At 50.1% G+C, this 21149-nt stretch overlaps 1 protein-coding gene across 5 annotated transcripts in view; it reads left to right on the plus strand.

The window, feature by feature from the left end:
* The window catches only part of MTSS2 (MTSS I-BAR domain containing 2), a 117103-nt gene that overhangs the window by 78027 nt on the left and 17927 nt on the right, over positions 1-21149 (plus strand). For all 5 annotated transcript variants that reach the window (XM_019497287.2, XM_019497288.2, XM_019497290.2 and 2 more), the window contains exons 4-9: positions 7323-7407; positions 8322-8413; positions 8955-9029; positions 13953-14110; positions 18449-18556; positions 18783-18880. In XM_019497287.2, coding sequence (XP_019352832.1) covers positions 7323-7407; positions 8322-8413; positions 8955-9029; positions 13953-14110; positions 18449-18556; positions 18783-18880 — 616 coding nt within the window. The remainder of the gene's footprint in view (positions 1-7322; positions 7408-8321; positions 8414-8954; positions 9030-13952; positions 14111-18448; positions 18557-18782; positions 18881-21149) is intronic.

Consider the following 21149-nt stretch of genomic DNA (forward strand, 5'->3'; position numbering starts at 1 on the left):
TGAACCTCAACTACAGAAGAGATGGAGCGACAGGGAAACTGGGGGAAATGATCCAGGAAGAGTGAGACAAGGGACTCTGAGGGATACTTCTCCCTCCTTTGCTGGGATGGAGTGAACTCTGGGATGGCTCAGCCCTGCCCAGAATAGAGCAGGGAGAATTCGGGGCCTCGTCCCACCTGGTGTGAACTGGGGGGAACTCTAGGCCTCTTTCAAGCGATGTGGAACTGAGAGAATTTGGAGATAGTTCTCCCCTAGTCTGACATGGGACAAATGGGATTCTGGGATAGCTCCCTTCCTTATGTCCTTGCACAGAGAGATGGGATAGCGTAGGCAAGAGGGAGCTGTGGGGGTTAACATGAGAGAAGCTCAGTTATGAGCAGCTGGGAGAGGAAATGCTCTTGGTCAGCTCAGGGAGGTGGGGAGGGGAGAACCAGCGGAAATGAATTCTTTCTCTAAATGGCTTTGGAGCTGAGGCGGCCGCCTGTCTCGATGAGCTCACAAGGAAATGAGTTAACCCAGCCTTCCCCCTCAGTGCAGCTGCACAGCAGGTGCTGCTGGGGCCAGGGCCTGCAGGGACAGTGGCGACCGGCTGACCACCTCAGCAAAAGGAAAGGGGCAGAGCGACCCATGGAGGGAGGGGTGTCGCCTTAGGTTCTCAGGGTAGAAATGGGTCTCATCCAGTGGCAGGGAGGGCAGGAGCCAACAGATGTGGAAGGTGGGGAAATTACACTTTGCTCTCTACAGGGGGTCTAATGGGGTAATGTTGCCTTCTTGGGCCCCTGTGAAATTGTGACTGTTGACCTCATGAGGCAGATGTAGAGACTGAGACACTGTGGCAAGGTGTCAAAGACGGGTAGCGAACCCAGGACGACTCCCTCTATTTCCTGTGCTCCCTTCCTGCTACTCTTCTGCCTTCTCCCTGCCTTTCACTCCCATTCCCTGTCCCTGCCCCCTCCTTCTTGCACTCCCTGCAGCCCTTTCTTTCCCAGAAATGGACCCGGGGTCTGCCACCCTGGCATCCTGCATCTACTCCCCGTCTGCTGGGATGAGGCTTCTAGTTGCATTTTTAAAGCAAACAAACAAGCCCTTGTGGTGACTGTGGCCATTTCCCTGAGCCAAACCAGCGGCCCTCAAGGCCCAGCAGAGTCAATCAGAGCTCCTGTCTCCCCGTCCTCCCCCCCTTCTCCAGCAGCTCTGAACTGCAAACAGACCCTTGCCAATATGGGCAAATCGTGCTACTGCCAGCGTGGGGCCCATCACTTACCAACAGTGAATTCTTCAAAATGCTGACACAATAGGAAACGGCCAACAGCAGCAGCTGGAGTTTCCCTGACCAGTTGAGGAAGTTTATGACCAGAGAGATCCTCCAGTCAGACCTAGCTAATGGGACCCTGCTGTGCCCACATCCCACAGCCCCCTCTGGGGAGGTGGGAAAAGAGCATTTGCTCAATTTCTCCCATGTGATTCATGGATCAAGTTCATGACCTGAGGTTGCTCCATGGATGGTCTCTGTCTCTCGAGTGGCTTGCCCCTGAAAGATGCTAAGCTGCTCATGCTGCCCTGTTGGTCTTGCCTAACTCTTGGTGGGATTAACCACTGCTAGCCAGCAGTTTTTTAGCAGGTTTGTCCATGTATGCCTTGGGCAAAGTCCTGCTCAACAACATGCTAACCCAGAGGCGATGTGTAGGGGGTGCACACAGGTACATGTGCACCCCCTACACGTGGCGGTGCACCCCTGCAAAAAGGTGCCTCCAACATTGTTGGCGGTGCCTGCAGGCGGTCGCCGCTTGCCACCCCGTGCCGGCAGCATCTGCTGCAGTCCCTGATTGCCCCTAGCCACTGCCGAGGCTGCCGGCGGTGCCTGTCAGTGCTTGCCACTCCCCCACCCCCCACTGCCAACAGCGCTGGTGGCATCTGTGGGAGCTCCACACCACTGGGCTCCTGCTGCCACTGGCACAGCTGTGCCCCCCCAGCTGCTGGGGGCACGTGCCATTCATGTGCTAACCCAAGGGCATCTATTAATGTGCTTCTAAAATGGCACGTTCCCCCCTTGTAGAAACAAGTCCATAGCAGGTGTGGGCCATGTCCTAGTGGAGAGGCTGTCTGTAGACAACTCTCCTTCCATTTGTTATCCTGCATACCAATCGTTTCTCCCATGTCATCCCAAATGGTGGGTTGCTAAACAAGTGTTCCTCCTCATCGATATGGGTCTATTTCATAATCCCCTGTGATCTTGTGGGAACCCTAGCAATCATGTACCTGGAAAAGGAGCTTTAGGGGAGCACTTAATGCATGCAGAGCTGAAAATAAGGAGAAGTTGGCAGGCACTAGACAACATTCTGTGAAGCTCAGGGAGTTGCTGTCATAAACAACTTGATAAACTATAGATGGTAAGAGGGGCTCTATCTTTCACCTGGAGGAGATGGACAGGATAAATAAATAGTACCTTTTCCATAATTACTGTGCTCCCACTGAGAGGAGTTACCGATATTAAATCAAGTACTGAATGCAGCTGTTTCTGGGGTGGAACATGACAGCCATTTAACAGAAAGCATTGCACAACAATTTTGTGAGGTAGGCTGTGTCTGCACTGGGTTCATGTCAGGCAAAATGTAGTTATCCCAGCTCTAGTGTAGCCAGCACAGTTGGATAGACACCCATCCCTTAAAAACAGCACAAAGGGATTTTTAATGAATGTGTATGATTACAGAGTTACACGTCCTCAGATAGCTCCATCTGTTCTGTGGGGACAGCGATTGTAAAAGTCCCAGCTTCACCTAGGGATTCACCAAATTCCCTTTGGGCAGCACTGAAGTATTCCCCAAGGATTCCTCATCTAAGCACCAGCCACACCTAGTGCTTCATCCCTCCACAGGTAGAACAACAGCCCATGTCACACTGCAGAACACCCATGCCTTGTTTTTCAAAGGCCCCTTTGGGGAAATAGTAAGTTGTGCTAGACTTTTTCACACCTGTCCTACATTTAAATGCAAACATTCACTGTTGACTTCAGCAGGGATCTTCTGCACCCCAACAGTAACCATGGCCTTGCTTGTGCTGATTGGGCTGGTGGGGTCTTCAGGAACAGAAGTTTGCATGTGGTAACCCACTACCCACGTGGGTTATAGGTCTTACTCCATATCCAGTTCACAGAGGACATGAGGGACCCAGCCCTAACTAGGAAGCATTATCTTTTTCCTCTTACCAACTCCTCTTCCTGGGTCTCAGGGTTCCCAATGTGTGAGCAAACACACACACACACACACACACACACACAGAGCCATTGCCCAAAGGTGGCAATGAGGAGACATACTGTTCCTCCCCCCAACCTCCACCCCCCATAAGACCCAGTGGAGAATCTGAGCAAGCTTTGCCTGCTTTTAAGAGGCTACTAGGAAATACCAAAAGACAGGAGGCATTTCCCCTACACCCACCCCACCTGTTTGGATGGTGAGCCTGTTAGGGCAAAGAATCTGCCTTATAATGTGTGCATGGTGCCTGGCCCAATGAGGCCCCAGCTGCTGTCGTAATGCAAATGAATAACATACCCCAGTCTGCAAACAGGAGTGATTCTGTCCTTGTATCTGAGTCACAGGGAACATATGGGACCTATTAGTACTGCAGCCAAGAGGCGCTCTCTCTAGGTTCAAGTGGTAGATGCCTGTTGTGGGAGAGGAAGCATCAGGACTCTCCCCAGACATGTGAGGGATTTGCATTTGCCATCTGCAGCTCAGAGCTGCAGAGTAACAGAACCAGCCTTGAGCCATGAGTTATGAGTAAAAGGATAAGCCAGAGAAATCCCACCCACACCTAAATTGTCTCTTCCAGGGATCTAAACAGCCTGTGAGTTTTGCATCCAGGAGGTTACCTCCCTTCCACCCCACCCTTTCTCCCCCGTATTCTCTCTCTGAGTTTTTCCCAGTCCTTTGCTAGATCCATATATTGCATCTCATTCTCAAACCTCGTGCTGCAGCTTGACAAGATGTCCCCTCTCCTTCAGTACACACACACACATACAGCTCTCCCTGCCTGCAGAAATGTGACAGCTGAATCACTGGTCCCAAGCAACTGATGGGCAAAAAGCACTTCCAAGACAAAAGGGTTATACTGATTAGCCCTTGCACCCAAATGGCCTTGGCACATGTTAGCTTGTTGTTCCAGGTGCACTCCCTGGGGAAAGGTGGGCAGCTCTGGGAATGGAGAGTTAGAGGAGATCATGTGTTAGGCTGGCAGGATTATTATTCAGCGTAATGAGTGGACACAGCACCTTATGAACAGGCCCACAGCTTGAAGAGCTTGTAGTGTAGGGCAGGAGCAGGGAAAGTGTTATGGACACACTGTTGGAGGGTTGAAGACTATAATATGCTACCAAGATGTGGTGTGTGGCAGAGGAGTTGGGCTGATGCTGTCTACTACTAGGTGGGATGAGAATTCTTCAGCTGACACTACAGTGGTCCAGTGAAGGGAGCTGTGGGAGCGTAAGGATCTGTATCTGTTCCTTGCTTCAGCTATGCGTTCTGAGTTAGTACAGCACAGTGCTGACAGTGAAGTCTCAGGGCCTAGGCTTGTAGGCCAGAATGATGGACAGAAGGAGCAGAGTCCTTGAAGAGCTGAAGGGTCCATGAGGTTGCAGGCTGGCACTGATTGGAAGAAGGGTTTAAAAAGGGTGAGAACAGAACTATGTATGATGCAGAGGAGCAGGAGGAGGGAAGGTGTGAGGGAAGATGCTGATGGGAGGAGACCCCTGAGGGCCAGGCTGATACAGTGAAGGGGAAAAAGGAGAAATATAGCACAGGGCAAATTCTCATCCTGAGCGGGGCAGAAAGATGGGTTGTGCCCTACTTTGCTTCCAGTTCCCCTTTGAAGCTGAATTTTGGAACAAGATTGAGCTCAGGGGTAGTGCGTGGCTATGGATGGAGTCTGAAGGTTGTGGGCAGCTGGCATAAATGTGCTTCCCAGGTCCTATTGTCTTAGCCTCTAAGCAACAGATTCATAGATTCATAGATGTTAGGGTCGGAAGGGACCTCAATAGATCATCGAATCCGACCCCCTGCATAAGCAGGAAAGAGTGCTGGGTCTAGATGACCCCAGCTAGATACTCATCTAACCTCCTCTTAAAGACCCCCAGGGTAGGGGAGACCACCACCTCCCTTGGGAGCCCATTCCAGACCTTGGCCACTCGAACTGTGAAGAAGTTCTTCCTAATGTCCAATCTAAATCTGCTCTCTGCTAGCTTGTGGCCATTATTTCTTGTAACCCCCGGGGGCGCCTTGGTGAGTAAAGCCTCACCAATTCCCTTCTGTGCCACCGTGATGAACTTATAGGCAGCCACAAGGTCACCTCTCAACCTCCTCTTGCGGAGGCTAAAAAGGTCCAGGTTCTCTAGTCTCTCCTCATAGGGCTTGGCCTGCAAGCCCTTAATCATACGAGTGGCCCTTCTCTAGACCCTCTCCAGGTTATCCACATCCCTCTTGAAGTGCGGTGCCCAGAATTTCATGCAGTACTCCAACTGCGGTCTGATCAGCGCCCGATAGAGGGGAAGTATCACCTCCTTGGATCTATTCGTCATGCATCTGCTGATGCACGATAAAGTGCCATTAGCTTTTCTGATGGCTTCGTCACACTGCCAACTCTTGTTCATCTTGGAGTCCACTAGGAATCTAAGATCCCTTTCCACTTCCGTGCCACCAAGCAGGTCATTTCCTAGGCAGAAGGTGTGCTGGACATTTTTCCTCCCTAGGTGCAGCACTTTGCACTTCCCCTTATTGAATTGCATTCTGTTGTTTTCTGCCCATTTGTCCAACCTGTCCAAGTCTGCTTATAGCTGTTCCCTGCCCTCCAGCGTGTCCACTTCTCCCCACAGTTTTGTGTCATTTGCAAACTTGGACAGAGTACACTTCACTCCATCGTCCAAGTCGCTGATGAAGACATTGAAGAGCATCGGTCCAAGGACTGAGCCCTGCGGGACTCCACTGCCCACACCCTTCCAGGTCGAAACCGACCCATCCACTATGACCCTCTGGGTGCGACCCTCTAGCCAATTCGTCACCCACCAGACTGTGTAGTCATCCAAGTCACAGCCTCTTAACTTGTTCACCAGTATGGGGTGGGATACCGTATCGAAGGCCTTCCTGAAGTCTAAGTATACAACATCCACCCCTACTCCTGCGTCCAGGCATTTTGTAACCTGCATGGCCCAGGGGGGATTCCTAAGGCAGTCTTCCTTTCCCCATCAGTCTCTGCCAATCAGCCTGTGTGGCATATTGGTCTTCTTCCCCCTCACTCCTGTTCTCACGGTCTCTCTCTGCCTGGAATTGGGGATGTTGACCAAGGATCAGCCCCCCTCTAACTATTCTTGGCTTCAGGCTGTCCTCTGGTGGCCAGTGGTGAGCAGTACTCCCTGGTGAAGAAAAGCTGAGAAAAAGCAGCCTGAAGCATAGCAGTTCGAACTTGGCTAGTAAAGTAGACTGTCTGGGTTAAATCCATCCTTGGGGTAAAACCATCTGTCTCTGTGACACCAGTGACCTTGGTGGGGTTGTCGTAGGGATGCATTTAGCTTTCAACTCTCTAGGGGTTTTGAGAGCTCTGGGGGATTCTTAGTTCCCTCAGAGTCAGTGATTTGGCTTCAGGTACGATCAGCCGTGCTTGACTAAATGAGAAGGTTTATAATGACCAGCTTATAACAGAGAGAAGTGAATGCTCAGCAGATGGGATGCCTCTCTGGCCTGCTGAGCCCTCTGCTCCCTGGCCCCTCAATGTCATAGTATCCTCTGCTGCAGATCTCAGGATCATTTCCATTTGAGGATACCAGGAAAACAGGCTGGATTTTGGAATCGGGGGTTCCAAGCCCTGACAACAGGCTTGATCCATAGCTTCAGTCCTTACAAACCCCACAAGGCCTACATCTCCCTGCTGCATTGTTATTACTTTACACGTGATACTATACGTAGATGCAGCAAAGCAGGGGGTGCACCCAGCATGTTCTCACTTGGGCACAGAAATAGTCATCTCTTCCATGTCAAATGCTCACAGAAATCCAGCTCTGGGTGTTTAATGCTCCCCAGCTTGATTCCCAGCTGATTCTGACTTACTTGGCTTTGAATGTGCCTCGCTTGGTGCAGCCTCAGGTAAATCCTGTATTGGATTAGCGGATCCCAACAGGAATGGATTGTGGTCATAGCACTTTGCCCTTAGTACGTAGCTTTTGCTTTGCACAGATGGGGAGGGGCTAGTGCCCAAGTGAAGGGGCTGGCATTCCAGTTCAGTGAAGAGGCTCTCAGGGTGTGGCACTTTGCCATAACAAGGATTTTGTCTCCCTCCAGGGGCCACAAGGGACATTGGCTCCGCGCTGACCCGCATGTGCATGCGGCACCGCAGCATTGAGGCCAAACTGAGGCAATTCACCAAGTAAGTCCAATGGGCCCAAGGGACGCAAGTTTGCCAGCCTCAGCCATGCCTTCCCCAAGGATGAAGGAGGTGACATTAAGTCACTTCACACTGTGATGGGCATCCAGAGAGCTGGGGATTGGGGTCCTCCCTGGGGGTCTGACCCAGCGACATGAAGAGCACTCAATGAAGTCCTTGTTCAGCAGGCAGAGTGTTCCATGCATTCGAAGTGCAAAGCAGTGACTCGGTGCCTAAAAATAGAAACGGGCCAAGCGCTAGGCCCTCGGGTTTGAAAATCTTGGCCTTAATGTCTCAGTGAAACAGATGGAGGCTGTTCTCCTTCTGTCAGATGGTCCCAGACACATGCAATGGGATGAGCCCTCCCTGTGCCTACACAGCAAAAGAGAGCTTCCAACAGGTGGAGTCCATCTGTCTGCTGCCAGGGTGAAATTCCACCCTGAGCTGCACAATTGGGCTAGCAAGAACTTAGCAAATGTACAGGATGCCATTGCAAAACCAGCTGTAGGCCAACTGTTGCGATTATGTGCAATATCATGCCAGTCTCCGCTATCCCTCCATTTCCAGCTCTTGGATTTCTCTGGTCTCCCCTTAGAGGCTTTAGGCACAACATCTGAGACCCTCTCTGTCCATGACAGTCCAGAACACTCCTCTGGATGTGTTAGCTTTGCCTCTCACTTGTCATACAAAGAGCTGTTCTCAGCAGTTCCCAGTCAGTGCTCTGGAACTGTTGTATCTACCCATGCCTGCTGGGATTCTGGTACTGTGAGCTCTCTTCCAACAGTACTCCAAGTGCCTGGCTGGGATGCTGGTGCTTTCCCTTGTCCGTTTCTGGTGCCTGCTCCTGCCTCTGCCCCCTTTTCCTGTATGTGGGGATCTCTCTAACCCCTGCTGTCTTTGTGTCTCCCTTGTTCCAGTGCCCTGATGGAGAGTCTCATTAACCCTCTGCAGGACAGGATTGAAGACTGGAAGAAAACTGCCAACCAGCTGGACAAGGACCATGCAAAAGGTACAGACCAGGAGAGGGATGGGTGTGCTGTCCCCTGAGGCTGGGGGACTTGCTGAATTGTGAGATGTCATGTGCAGTCAAAAAGGGATGCTATATCCAGGGAAGGAGAGGAGGAGTAGGGACATGGTATCCCCAGAAGTAGGGACAGCCTCAAGGGGAAGAGTCTGGGTGGAGCTGTATCCAGGGGAGGGGAGATGCTGTTTCTTGGGGCTAGTGGTGCCAATTTCTCAGGGAGCAGAGGAAGATTAGGAGGGGAAGGCCATGAGCACATGAGCAGCATGAAGGAAGTGTCTTGAGTCCTGGGCGTAGGGAGTTTGCAGTCTCTCTGAAAAGGATGAGGGAGTGCTTACCATACCCAGTGGGAGGGGTAGTAGGGGATATACCATAGTAGCATTGAGGCCTTGTGGCTGAGGAGAGCACAGCAAGGAGGAAGGGTGGGAGGAGAGACAATCTAGACCCTGTGATATGGGGCAGGAGGGGTACAACATGGCATAGGGGAGTGGGGATGTGGCATCTTTCATGATTCATCCTGTGCCCCCAGAATATAAGCGTGCCCGCCATGAGATAAAGAAGAAATCCTCTGACACGCTCAAGCTGCAGAAGAAAGCCCGCAAAGGTAAGAGCCTTGCCAGGCCCTGGCTATGCTCTGAGGGGGAAGGGGATCTGTCCCCCTTGAGCTGCGGTCAGGCCTGGTTTCACACCCTGGGAACCCCTCAGCCCTGCAGAGAATGGTGGGGTGGTTCATTATGCTTTTGAGATGGGGCATTAACTGATGGCTCCTTAATGAAAAAGAGTCTGGGCCACAGTGTGGCCCCTCAGCCCAGAGGCAGCCCAGTGATCTGTTGAGGGTAGGGGCTTAGCGTTGGCTCAAAGAATTCTTCAGCTTGGCCACAATACTGCTCATGTCTGACCACTCCCTACACCCCCCAGGCTCCTTCCCGTCTAGGGATTTTATGGTGTACACTGCTAAGCAGCTAGCCTGCTTTATCTCAGAGCTGGCTGGATCAGTAGTGGTGGGCATGCTAACTTCTGTTATAGCTCACAGGTCAGCTAGGCAGCATCACTAAATCATGGTGTAGTGAAGGGCAAGGCTATGCTATTGTTACTAGCCTTCTTGAAGGCAGAGGGTCAGCAGACAGTCCAGTTTTTCACATCTGAGCATTGGGAAGGGGCTAGTGCCTTTAATTCTCATGGTGAATCACATCTTTTTGGGGGGGTGCAATGGGTGAGTAAGCTTGCTACATTCGTGGTGCCTGACAGCTGTGACCTTAGGGTCCCTCTGTCCTTTGGGTCCAGTTAGAAGAATTCTGCTACTGATATACATATCTCATGGAGCAGTCTCCAGGAAACAGGAAACTTTGTTTTCAAGTTGAATCTCCTCAACTTTGACCCTCCCCCGACCCTGTAGTGGGGAATTACGACTGGCACCATCAGTGCTGGGAGTGGGGATTGAAGTAGTATTGACAGGCACTGATGTGAGAAGCCCATGCCATGGTAGCCCCAGCTGGGTGTTAACAGGGGCCTGCAGGGAAGATGTTGTCAGGTGAGCAGTACCCAACTCAGTGCAGGGTCCCAAAGCTGCTGGCGGGTTATGTGCATGGGTCTGGCACAATGGGCTGCTAATCCCCAGCTGAGACTTGTGACCAAAACAGCAATAATTGGATAAAGAAGTGCCTGTAAAATTCCCTCTTCAAGCAGAAAGAGCCCAGCCCACTTCTTGCAGGTAATCCCTCCTTCCTGACTGCTACCAGGCAAGGGGGTGAAGAGCACAGAGGCGGCACTATTACTGCTGTTGATGAGCTGTAGAACCCATCACAGGAGGAGCAAGCAGTTAGATCTGTGATCAAATGCCCCACAAGCAGGAGAGTGGTCTGTCATTCACAGGGCTCACTGTGATGTCCAAGCCCAGGCTGGGAGCAGCACAGAGAGAGAATTAGAGTCTGTGGGGAGGAGGGGCTGATTTGCCAGCTGGGCCTGGTGGGATGGGTGGGGCAGAGGCCCCCAGTCTTAATGTGATGACTCTCTGTACATCAGCCTGTCTTTCACACATTCTCTTTTCTCTCTCTTTTTCTCTGTCTTCCTCTCTCTTCTCTTTCCTCCCTTCCACATCCTTCCTGTAGAGCTACTTGGTAAGTCAAGCGTCAACCCAGCTTCCTCCAGCCCTCTCCCTGCAAACCCTCCACTCTCACCCCTTCACTAGTATCTGTGCTGTATTTATCTGTGTTCCCCTCTTCAGCAGAGCTTGAAATGAAACAAGCCCCTAAGACTTACAGTGTTCCAGACAGTTGCTGTCTTGTATCAGGCTGGCTAGGATGGCCTGCTCTTGCCCACCTGGCTGAGCCACAACACAGGCATTTTGTGGGGGGGCAGTCATGGAAACCCAAGGCAAACCAGCTTTGCCCTATTGGGGCTTAGAGGTAGGGGTCACTCCAGAAAGGCAGAAGCAGCTGCTTCACAATGTGCTCATCCACTCTTGTCCCTCCTAGATGGGTTCTCTGTCCCCTCTATATTATAGTGCCATAGTGCCATGGTCATCACAGGCGGGCAGGTTTTGGGACCTGAGGCTGGGGGGACCTTGGGAAGACTGCTTCTAACCCTCTCCTTCCCACCCCACAGGGGAGCAGGAAAGGAATGCCCCATCCATAAGCAGGGGAGAGGCAGCCTTCTGAGATAGGGAGATCACATCACACCCCCAGCAATTGGAGCCACTGTGTTTGATACTATATTGTCTGCAGGCCCTTCCCTGTCTCTAAGATGAGTCCATTATCAAGACAGACACCCCTAGTGCATTTGAGACCCAGAAGACATGGGCACCCCATGGAGTGTCAAACCCCAGCCCCCACAAGTCTAGCAACCTGGGTTTCATTTCAAGCCCTCCCTTCCCCTCCATTCTCTCTCTCCCCCCATGTTCCTGCAGGGTTTGCATGTCTTAAGCTACATGGTGAATGCTGAGATCCCTTCACTGAGGAAGCCCCACTCTGCCTTAGCAAGTGGCACATTTCCTGCCCCACTGATCATAGGGAAGCCATTTTAAAATGGGGTCAGGAGCTTAAAGGACATCTCCCTTTTTCCTGCAGTTCTGTCTTCATCTTCAGCAGCTGCTATTCATCAAAAAGGTTACCAGGGCTCCTTGCCCCACTTCACCCTACCTGGGTATTTGATGTCAAAGGAATAAGTGTTTCCCTTAGGAACAAATAAGAAACAGCCTTTCAGACACCACCTGGCCTCAGTGTGGTTGCCCCAGCAGGACTGTGGAGTGCGGTTCCAGCCCCTCTCAACTGAAGAAGCAGGCCATTTCCATGGGTCAGAAACACCCAAGACAACCCTCTGCACGAGGCTGCTGTTAAGGGGCTCCCCATTTCAAACTGCCCAGACCAGACCTGTGTGCCCATGACTAGGAAGCAGGTGCTAGCCCATGGCAACCCTCCTCCCCACTCTGAATCTGGAACCCACCCTTTGGAGCAGGCGTGTTTAGGTTCTGAGAGTTTGGTGTGGTCCGCTTTAGAGAACACATGGGACATTCAGCCTGGGATCTATGCCTGGATTCTGAACTATCACAAACTTGTTGTCTGTCACTCCTGTGAGCCTGGTATTTTCATTGTGTCTGCCCACTGAGCAGAGCTGATGGCCCCCTCTGTTGCTGTGAGATCTCAGCATTCACCTGCTGTCTTGTGAGGCATCTCTAGCCAAGCCACCTGGCTGCCCTCTTGATTGTTTCATCCTAGGAATCCATCGTGTCACCATCTTTCTCCTCCCTTTCCCCCACATCCTTGTCACCCACCAGGCCTCTCGGTTGTCTGGCTTTGCCTTCTCTTGCATGTGGAGTGTGGTGGTGGGAGGTTTGTTGGAATTCACTGGAGCTTGTATCTTTATGGCCTAAGGCAGAGGTGCCCAAAGCAGTGCCATTAGCCCTTTCTTATTGAACAGTGACGATGGGCAACCATGTGGACTGCAGAACCCTAGATCCAGGGCTCAGCCTAGGTTTCTTGGATATAGCTTGAGCATTGCATGCTGGGATTTGTAGTCCTCATGGGATGCCCTTCCATACTGAAGATGTCAGCAGTGGCCATTTGCTCTGTTTCATTAAGGCTACCATGTGGCCCCTCAGCTGGGCAGACTTTGTGGAAACCTCTGACCTAAAAGCGCTTGCTTCTTGGCCTCTGCTTTGCTTTCTGTGTCTGTACATGTGTGTGTAATGTTCCTGCCCTCAGGTAACACCTTTGAATTTCTGCTCCCATTGCATGTGTCACACTCTAGCTCCCTCTGATAAACTGACTCACTCAAACCCTCTGAGCTGTACACACCCTGCCAGCTTGTGCCCTTATCCAGCTACAAGAGGCAGTAGTAACCTCTTGAACCAAATTCATCCTCAGTGTAACTCCATGGGCCTCAGTGGAGCTGCCCCAGGGATGAATTTAAATGCGTGTTTATAAATATTGGGGCAAATTTGTTTGGGGGGGGGGCAGGTGGGTTTTGGGTCTGGCAAAGGCAGCTACTACCAGGTGAGTATGAAACTTCCATGGACTTGGGAGGAGCAGGGAGAAGACCTGTTCCTTTCAGCCCATGTCTTGACCTTGCCCACTGTAAAGAGCCAGAATGCCTCATGGAGGTTGACACTGGATTGGGTGCAATACCCAACTGGGCTGACCAGGGCTCTGTCCATCTTGAATCAAAATCACTCAGTGGTTGGGCAGGAGCAGAAGACTCCAAAGGCACAGCCTGAAACGATACTTTCCTGCAATCCTTTCCCACAGCTGTTGCTGCTGTGAAAACCAAAGTAGAAAGGAGTCAGTGAAGAGGCACATGGAGGTTGGAGGTCTTGGAACCCTGTTGCACAAAGAGAGGCATTGTTTGCCCCCATCTCCTGGGCTCCTTCATAGCCCTGTAGCTCTGAACATCGTCCAAAATACAGCTCCACTGAGGCCTGTTTTATATGTCATGCTGGGCGGGTGGCTCATGATGAGCTAACCTACCACCATATGCTCTCCATGTCCTGCCTCCTGGGACCCTGGGGTGGGGAGGGGAGAGGGGGAATCCTGAACAAAAGCCAGCCTTTGGCTTTTATTCCACAATAATTCCCCCACTGAAATAATGTTAGAGTCAGAGTCTTGTAGCCTTTTCCCACACAGGGCCCTCAGTTTGGGTCTTCAGCATGCTGGGACCTATGATGGAGGAATGAATGGGGTTTGCCTGAAAGGGCTTTCCTCAGCAGGAAGTGGTTTTTCCAGAGTTCACAGGGTATGTGGCCTACCCCCTTCTACTTCTTTCTGTTTATAAATACAGTAGCCATGACCCTAATAAGACTCATTGTCTGAGGCTGCTAATGTAAAATGTTGTGGTGTTTGGCTGATACCCCCATGTCCTCATTCACTGTCCTGTGGTTGGTGGTCATCCTCACAGGCATGTAGACAGCAGTGTATGGAAAACAAGCAGGCTTTATTAAGGGAAACTCACTTGAAGGCTTCGGGTTCTATAGAAGAAGGTTCTGGAATTAGGAATGAAAGGGGACAATATCTCCTTATCCTTATCTCCCTTGCAGGGAAGGGGGACCTGCAGCCCCAGCTGGACAATGCCCTCCAAGATGTCAATGACATGTACCTCCTTCTGGAAGAGACCGAGAAACAGGCTGTGCGCAAGGCCCTCATTGAGGAGCGGGGCCGCTTCTGCACCTTCATCACCTTCCTGCAGCCGGTCGTGGTAAGTGCCTCCCAGCCCTGGGCCCAACATAGGGAAAGAGCTATTACAACTTAGCCTAATTTGGTAGCTAACCTGGTCAGAAGTCAACTGCACCTTGCTTTGGAAATCTCCCAGCAACTTTCTCTCTCTGCCTACTGAACTACCCCCCCAGAGCTAGCCCTCTCAGTGGGGGAGTACAGCCCCCTTCTCTCACCAGAAACACCCAAAGAGAAGGATTTCTCTGTGTTAGCACCATCACTGCAGTCAGTACCTCATTGTCTTTAATAACTTTACTCTCACACACTCCAGGGAGGCAGACCAGTGCTGTTACACCCCTGTTCTTACACAGAAGGGCCTACAGAGGTGAAGGTCCAGATTTTAATGTTATGTCAGGGTTGTTCAACTCAGCGTTACAAGACCTAAGTGGCAAAGAGCCCTTAGGAGCCTGTCAAAGACCAGGACCCTGAAAGCTTCCCTGGGCATGTTGTAGAAAGCAACCACATGACGTTTTTCAGGAAGCAGAGACTGCAGAGGGCAAACAAGGCTTGTTGCTCAGCAGTGATCTTGCAATGACTATGGAAGCACTACAGATGGGCCCTTAGGTACCCAGGACTCCAGTCTCACTGAAAATCAGTCAAGTGCTGAAATCACTGTAGAAAATCAGGCCTAGCTATCTAAGACACTTAGGCCTTGCAGTGCTGTGTAAGATTATTCTTCAATACCTTTAAAAAACAGAGTCTTAATGCCTTGCCCAGAGTCAGACAGAGGGAGCCTGTGCTAGGTGAAGGAATTGAATCCTGGTTTCCTAAGATTTAGGCCAGTGCCCCAAACACTGGGCTGGCCTTCCCCTTGGGTCAGGTGGAGAAAGAGGTAGGACCACACATTCTCACCTGCATGAGCCAGGTCTTAAAAAACTCCAAGGATGGAGGCAGGTCCCAGCCCCCTGCCCCGATCCACTGGTGGAGCAGCTAGCAGCAAACCTCCAGATGGGTGGGGAATCCCCTCCCAGCCAGGGGCTCACTTTACTGCTAGCTGCCCCACCAGCAGATCATAGATTCATAGAGCTGCCAGACAGACTTTCTCAAGAGGGGAACTGATGGACTATGAAAATAGGCAAAGAAAGCAATTAAGTAGTGGACACAAAATAGAGTTGAGGAATCAGTTTATTGTGTGGATAAATGACGAAAAGAAAGACCTAGGTCAGCGGGAAGGATGGCATGAAAGAAGAGAAGAGCCAGTCTGGAAAAAGGAGAAAAGAGAAGGGAGCTAGTAGGTGAGCAGAGGTCAAGAAAGAAGAGGGATTAAGGGGAAACAAAAGACAATATCTGCAGACAAGCAAGGAAAAATCAGACTCTGAGAAAAGACAGGTTTAGATTATAGTGACTCTCTTGTAAGAAGGATAGATAGACCAATCTAAAGGAAGGCTGGGAGAATGAAAAGGATGTGGAAAGATACAAGATGTGGAATTATAGGTGATGAAAGAAGCAAGAGTCGAGTAATTGCTCTTCGCATAGGACCAAATGATATGAGCCAATACTTGTTAACAAGGATCAGGAATGACTCTTCTAGGCTGGGGAAGTTGCTGAAAGAGGTAGAAGCTCAAGTGATAGTCAGTGAGATAGAACAAGATAATGAAAATTAATGAATGGCCCAAGGATTGGTGCAGTTGGGAAGGCTATGGGATGTTTGATTATTAGCAGGCATTAATGGAAGTAAGGCTTTTTTCCAGGGCCTGGCTCCACTTCAGTAAGTAAGAAATAGTCTTCTAAGATGACAGTGGCCCAACTGATAAGAAGACAATTAGGAGCTCAGGGGAGAAGGCTGGGAAGAACCCTCAAAATCTCCACCTTGGGAATAATGGAAAATGAGGCAATGGGAAAATTGAATAAATGAGGAAGAAGCCAAGGAGAGAAGCGTACCAAGAAAGGGGAAGAGAAATGGAAGGCAGACAGGTATTTCAAGTATACATATTTAATCTAGGAAGTTAGGTAAGGTTAAGAGGAAACAACAGCAATGTTTGTATATCAGTGACAAGAGTCTGGGCAATAAAATGGAGGAACTGTAACTCCTGGTGTGGAACATGAAACCAGACATTATCAGAGAAACAGAAACTTGGTAAAATAGTAACCTATAGGAAGTTAAAGGAGCTTGGTTTGTCTAGCTCAGCCAAATCAAGGTTGAGAGGGGATATGATTACCTTTTCGCAATATATTCATAGAGTGGCTACTGGGGAAGGAGATGAGTTATTTAAGTTGAAGAACATTATCGGCATGAGATCAAATTACTATAAATTGGTTGAGGACAAACTTAGACTCAACACAAGAAGATTTCTAATGGTTTGAGAATTCAAGAGGGTTAACCCTTTCTGACCCCTCCCCACAACAGCACCCTGTTTCTGCCAGCGCATGGCCCCTGTACCAAGTGCTGCCACCAGCCAGGCTCTACCAACCTCTCCCATCCCCACTGCTGCAGACAGAGCTGCTGCAAGGACGGTGCTGTATGCAGGGGGGTGGGAGGCAGGGATTTGAGACGCTACTGTGTTTCCCTCTGGAATGCTTTATAGGCTTGGGGGTTTGGTTTGGATTCTCTGCCTTCCTCTGAAGAACTGGACACTGATTACAGCTAAAGGTGGGAGTGGGGACTGGGGCAGTCTTGTTCTCCCACTTGTATTTAGAAACCTCCCAGGTATCCTGCTAGAGAGTTGTGCTTCTGTCCAGGATCAAATGAAAAGTCAGATTTAGGGTCAGGAAAGAACTTTTCTCCCAGACTAGATTGGGAAGCACTAGGAGAGTTTTGCTTTTCTCTCCTGCGTGAGGCATGATTTTTGGGGATCCTCTGAGAATAAACTTACCAATTGCTTCTCTGCCACAGGAGTGGCAGGGCATTGACAGTGCCTGGGCCCCCTGCCTGGACACAGAGTAGGTGTTTTCTCTTTGTGCAGTGCTTTGTGATTGTCAAGTGAGAAGGGCTGGAGTGGATGATTTAAGGGACTCTGGATAAATGGTTGTCTGCAAAGGCAGGGACTGGACCAAATAGTTTGAGAGGCCTTTCCCAGTCCCATATACCTATTTCTGAGTCAGCACTGCCAACACTATATCTATCAGAATTAGTAGGAGAGTCACTGTCTTTCACCCAAATGGTTATGCTGAAATTCTGTCTGTCCTACCTCTAGCTCTGTCATTGGCCTGCTCTGTGAGCTGGCGGGAGGTGCCCTGGTCAGTGCTTCAGTCAGTTCCCCTGTGTGTGGAATAGGGACAGTGAGATTTACCTACCTTTCCAAAGCCTTGTGATTCTTGAGATGTAATTGCTGTGGCCATTAAAGATGTTGGGGCCCTTTTCACAAGGCCTGGGGTTCTTACCCCTGTGATCTGGCCAGATTCCAGTGTAGATTACTCTCTGCCATCTGAAATTCTCCTGGGGCTGTGTCCAAGGATGGGAATGTTCTTGTCCTGCTAACACCATTGTAATGGCTGCAGTTATCATTCCCATCCCTTCCCAGCTGCAAGCATTCCCATGGTGGGTGACACAAGTCTCTCCCCCAGTATATTTAAAATGCAGTGACATTTCACAGATTGTCATATAGCATTTATTGCAGTGGCTAACACTGGACTGACTTTATTTTAACATTTGAGTGGTTGGAACATGCAGTACATTCTCCCAAGTGGTTACTGGGTTGCTTATGTTCTTGATTGGTTGAAATCCTTCTGCAAGGCTCTCTAGTCATAACTCAAGGAGGATAGTGTCAACAGGGTTGACTTGAATTCCTTCTCTGGTGTGGAGCCTTCCTATGGAGAAGGTTGCTGTATGCAACTACAGTGTGTGTGTAGAAGGGGGTTCAGTCTCCTTTAGCCAGGGAGCTGGGGGCATGGCTGGGAATCTGCAGGGGCACAGGCATGAGTGTTCCTGCTCCTCCCCACCAGGGCGCTGGTATCCTTTTTACTCAGCGGCTTTCTAATGGCTAAGCTCCAGTCACATTCACAGGGCCAGATCTCTTGCTAGTGTAAATCAGTGTAGCTTTGCTGACCATTGGCTTTAAAGGAGTTAGGTCAATTTCCACCAGCTGATGACTTAGACTCTCCATTCTCCTGTGACCCCCACTCCCTGCCTTAATTTTTGTCAAGAAAGGGTTCACAAGAGCCTCTGTACATCTCTTGTGCTGTCATTACAGGAAAGGGGTTTCAGAGCACTCTGCCTGTGAGGTTAGCTAGACAACTGGTGCTCTAGTGCTGCCAGGGCAGGAAGACATCTCCCCCACTGCTGGTTTGGAGAGTGCAGAGCAGGGTGTGAGGGAGATTAGCCTTGCAGTTGGGACACCAAGTGTTGATGATTCTTCTTTCTTCTACCTCCCTTGTTACTCAGAATGGAGAGATCACCATGCTGGGAGAGATCACTCATCTGCAGGGCATCATTGATGACCTGGTGGTGCTGACAGCAGAACCACACAAACTGCCCCCAGCCAGCGAGCAGGTAAGAGGCTGTGCAGGGAGCAGGAGAGGAGGGGGAGAAGGAGAAGTGGATGGATCAGAGGCCAGGGAGGAGGGGAAGGCTTGCAGAAGGACTGGCACTATTTCCAGTAGAGAACAGCAGGCACTGAGGGCACTTGCCCTGATGCTCATGGCAGATTTCACTGGAGGGGAACCAAAACACTTAATAAACCAGCACTTAACCCAGCCCTGCTTTCTTCTTCCTTCAGGTGATCAAAGATCTGAAAGGCTCTGATTACAGCTGGTCCTACCAGACTCCACCATCCTCTCCCAGCAGTTCTGGCTCTCGCAAGTCAAGCATGTGCAGGTATGTACAGTGTGGCTGGTAGGAAGTTTAGCACAATGGACAAGCCAGACTTCAGCTAGGACACAGCAGGGCCAGTTCTCAGCAAGCATGCTGAGGACCTGGGCAAAGCGGGCCCTGCTTTTAGCAAGAGGCTTTATATTCTGGTTCTCAAGGTTGCAGCTAAAGAGACATTCTACTTGTCTAGAAGGGCTGTGCACAGCATGCAGGGTGCTGGCTGTGGAGAGCTGGCTGCTAATCTTAGCACCAGTCCTGAGTGACCTTAGGCAAATCACTGAATTTCTCTATGCCTCAGTTAACTCCTCTGGTGAATGAGGCTCATGATGCTTTGAGCTATGTGGTTGGCAAGTGCTAAATGACTATAAACTTCAAAGTGTTTGAATTCTCAGCTGGGATCTCAGCAGCATAGAAGAACTGGCTTCCATTTAGCTTTCCCGGCACAGGAAGAAAAAGGCGTGTTTCTAAATGCATTTAAGAATATATATGTGCAGCAGATGCTAATTAATCATTAGAGCATTGTGCTGAAGATTACCAACAAATCCATATCAATGGCATGGGGTTTAATCCTCTGCGAGATACCATGCTTTTTATAATCAGTACTTTTCATATGCATCCCATTTAGGGTCACTCCAAAGGAGATGCATTGTAAAAATCTTAAGAGCCTCAGAGAAGGTTTTCTGAAATGCTTTGGGATCAAATAATATAGTTAAAAATTAGTTGAACCTCCCTATATCTCTTCTGGTCCTCGCTCCTCTGCCTTGTGGAGTGTGTGATTACCCTGTATCCACCAACACCCCTGGAAAGTAAGTAGGCTCAGAGACAGGATAAGCGCCCCTGTGAAAAGGCCTAGAGCGGTGATTTGCAACCAGGGTGCCGCAGCACCCTGGGGTGCCTTGAGATCCTTTCATGTGTGCCATGAGGTGCCACGTGCTGTGATGTGTGCAAACATGATTCACAGGGGATACCCATGGATTTCAGCTAGGAATCCATAGTGTTAGAAACATTCTGACCTGTTGTGGTCTTTCTGAGTTCCTTGGCAATAGAAGAACTGCTCTTCTATTTTTCCATAGCCAAAAAACAAGAGACGACTAAGAGCTGTGATTTTGCAAGAGTTCCTGAAGTCTAACGAGGAGGGTCTTGAGTTTAAAAAGTGTGAGAATCACTGCCCTAGAGTCTGCACCCCACACCCGCCTTCTCTCATATATGGAATTTGCCTTGCAAATCTCTTTTTGCCACCCAACTGTACTCCAGAATCTCAGCTGTCTTTAGAATATAGTTTCCCACCCTCATGGTTGCAAAGAAAAACCTGAAAGCATGAGTGAAGTCTTTGTAGACAGTTTGAAACAATAGCTCAGAGAGATGTGGGATGGCCTCATTCATCCCACCTAGGTATTAACCTGGATGTTGAAGATGAGTGAGTATCTGCAGCACAGTAAAGCCTGGAAATGTGGAACCAGCCAATAGTGAGAAGAGATGCATTATTGATCTGGGGCAGGACTGCTGTTCCAGTTCTAGTGCTTGTTTTTGTACTGGATTCAGTAGAAACCCTCCTTTTCTAATAAAGCTGAAACCACTGCAGAACTCCCCCCAGGCTGCCGCAGAATGTGTCACAGAATCTAAGCCTAGATTGCCAGGGGACCTCCAGTCCTGCCAGCAAAACTCTGAGTGCCTGAACACTCCAAGCCCCTCTGCAGCAGCAGGACCCGCAGCTCTGCCAGCAGAGTTATATCACCTCTGGCCAGTAGGGTAAGATTTCTCCCATTGCTTAGGAGCTACCTGAAGGCACATGCAGACACACCTGCACCTCCTGCCCACTGCCACGGTCCTTTTGGAAGCTGATGCCATTGCAGAGGGAGTTTGGTGCTCTGGTGACACAGCTTGTGTAGGGGAGCTGAGGAGCTCACAGATCATATTTTATCTGGTGGTTTGGCAGGGGCGGCTGCTGGTTCTTGTTACACCTTCCTGCTGCCAGAGCAGGTAACTCTGGTTATGGCGTAGACGGAAGAAAATCTGAGTCTCTTTGAGACCTTGTCTATGGTTCTGTGCAGTGATGATCCCAGACACAACAGTGGTGGGGCTGGTGCTGTACTCTGACAGGGTCCATAATAAGAAAAGACCATATATACTAGGGCCGTCTGTTGCTTTAGAATGAAGCCAAGCTGGTTCTCTCTGAGTGTGCAGAGACTCTAGCCTGTGCTAAAGGGCTGTGAAGGAGGAGATGGGGTTTGCTGTGGCTATGGCACACCAGCCAATTTGCACAGATGTTAGGAAA

Source organism: Alligator mississippiensis, chromosome 10 (genome assembly GCF_030867095.1).
Source record: "Alligator mississippiensis isolate rAllMis1 chromosome 10, rAllMis1, whole genome shotgun sequence".
Classification (NCBI taxonomy): Eukaryota; Metazoa; Chordata; order Crocodylia; family Alligatoridae; genus Alligator; species Alligator mississippiensis.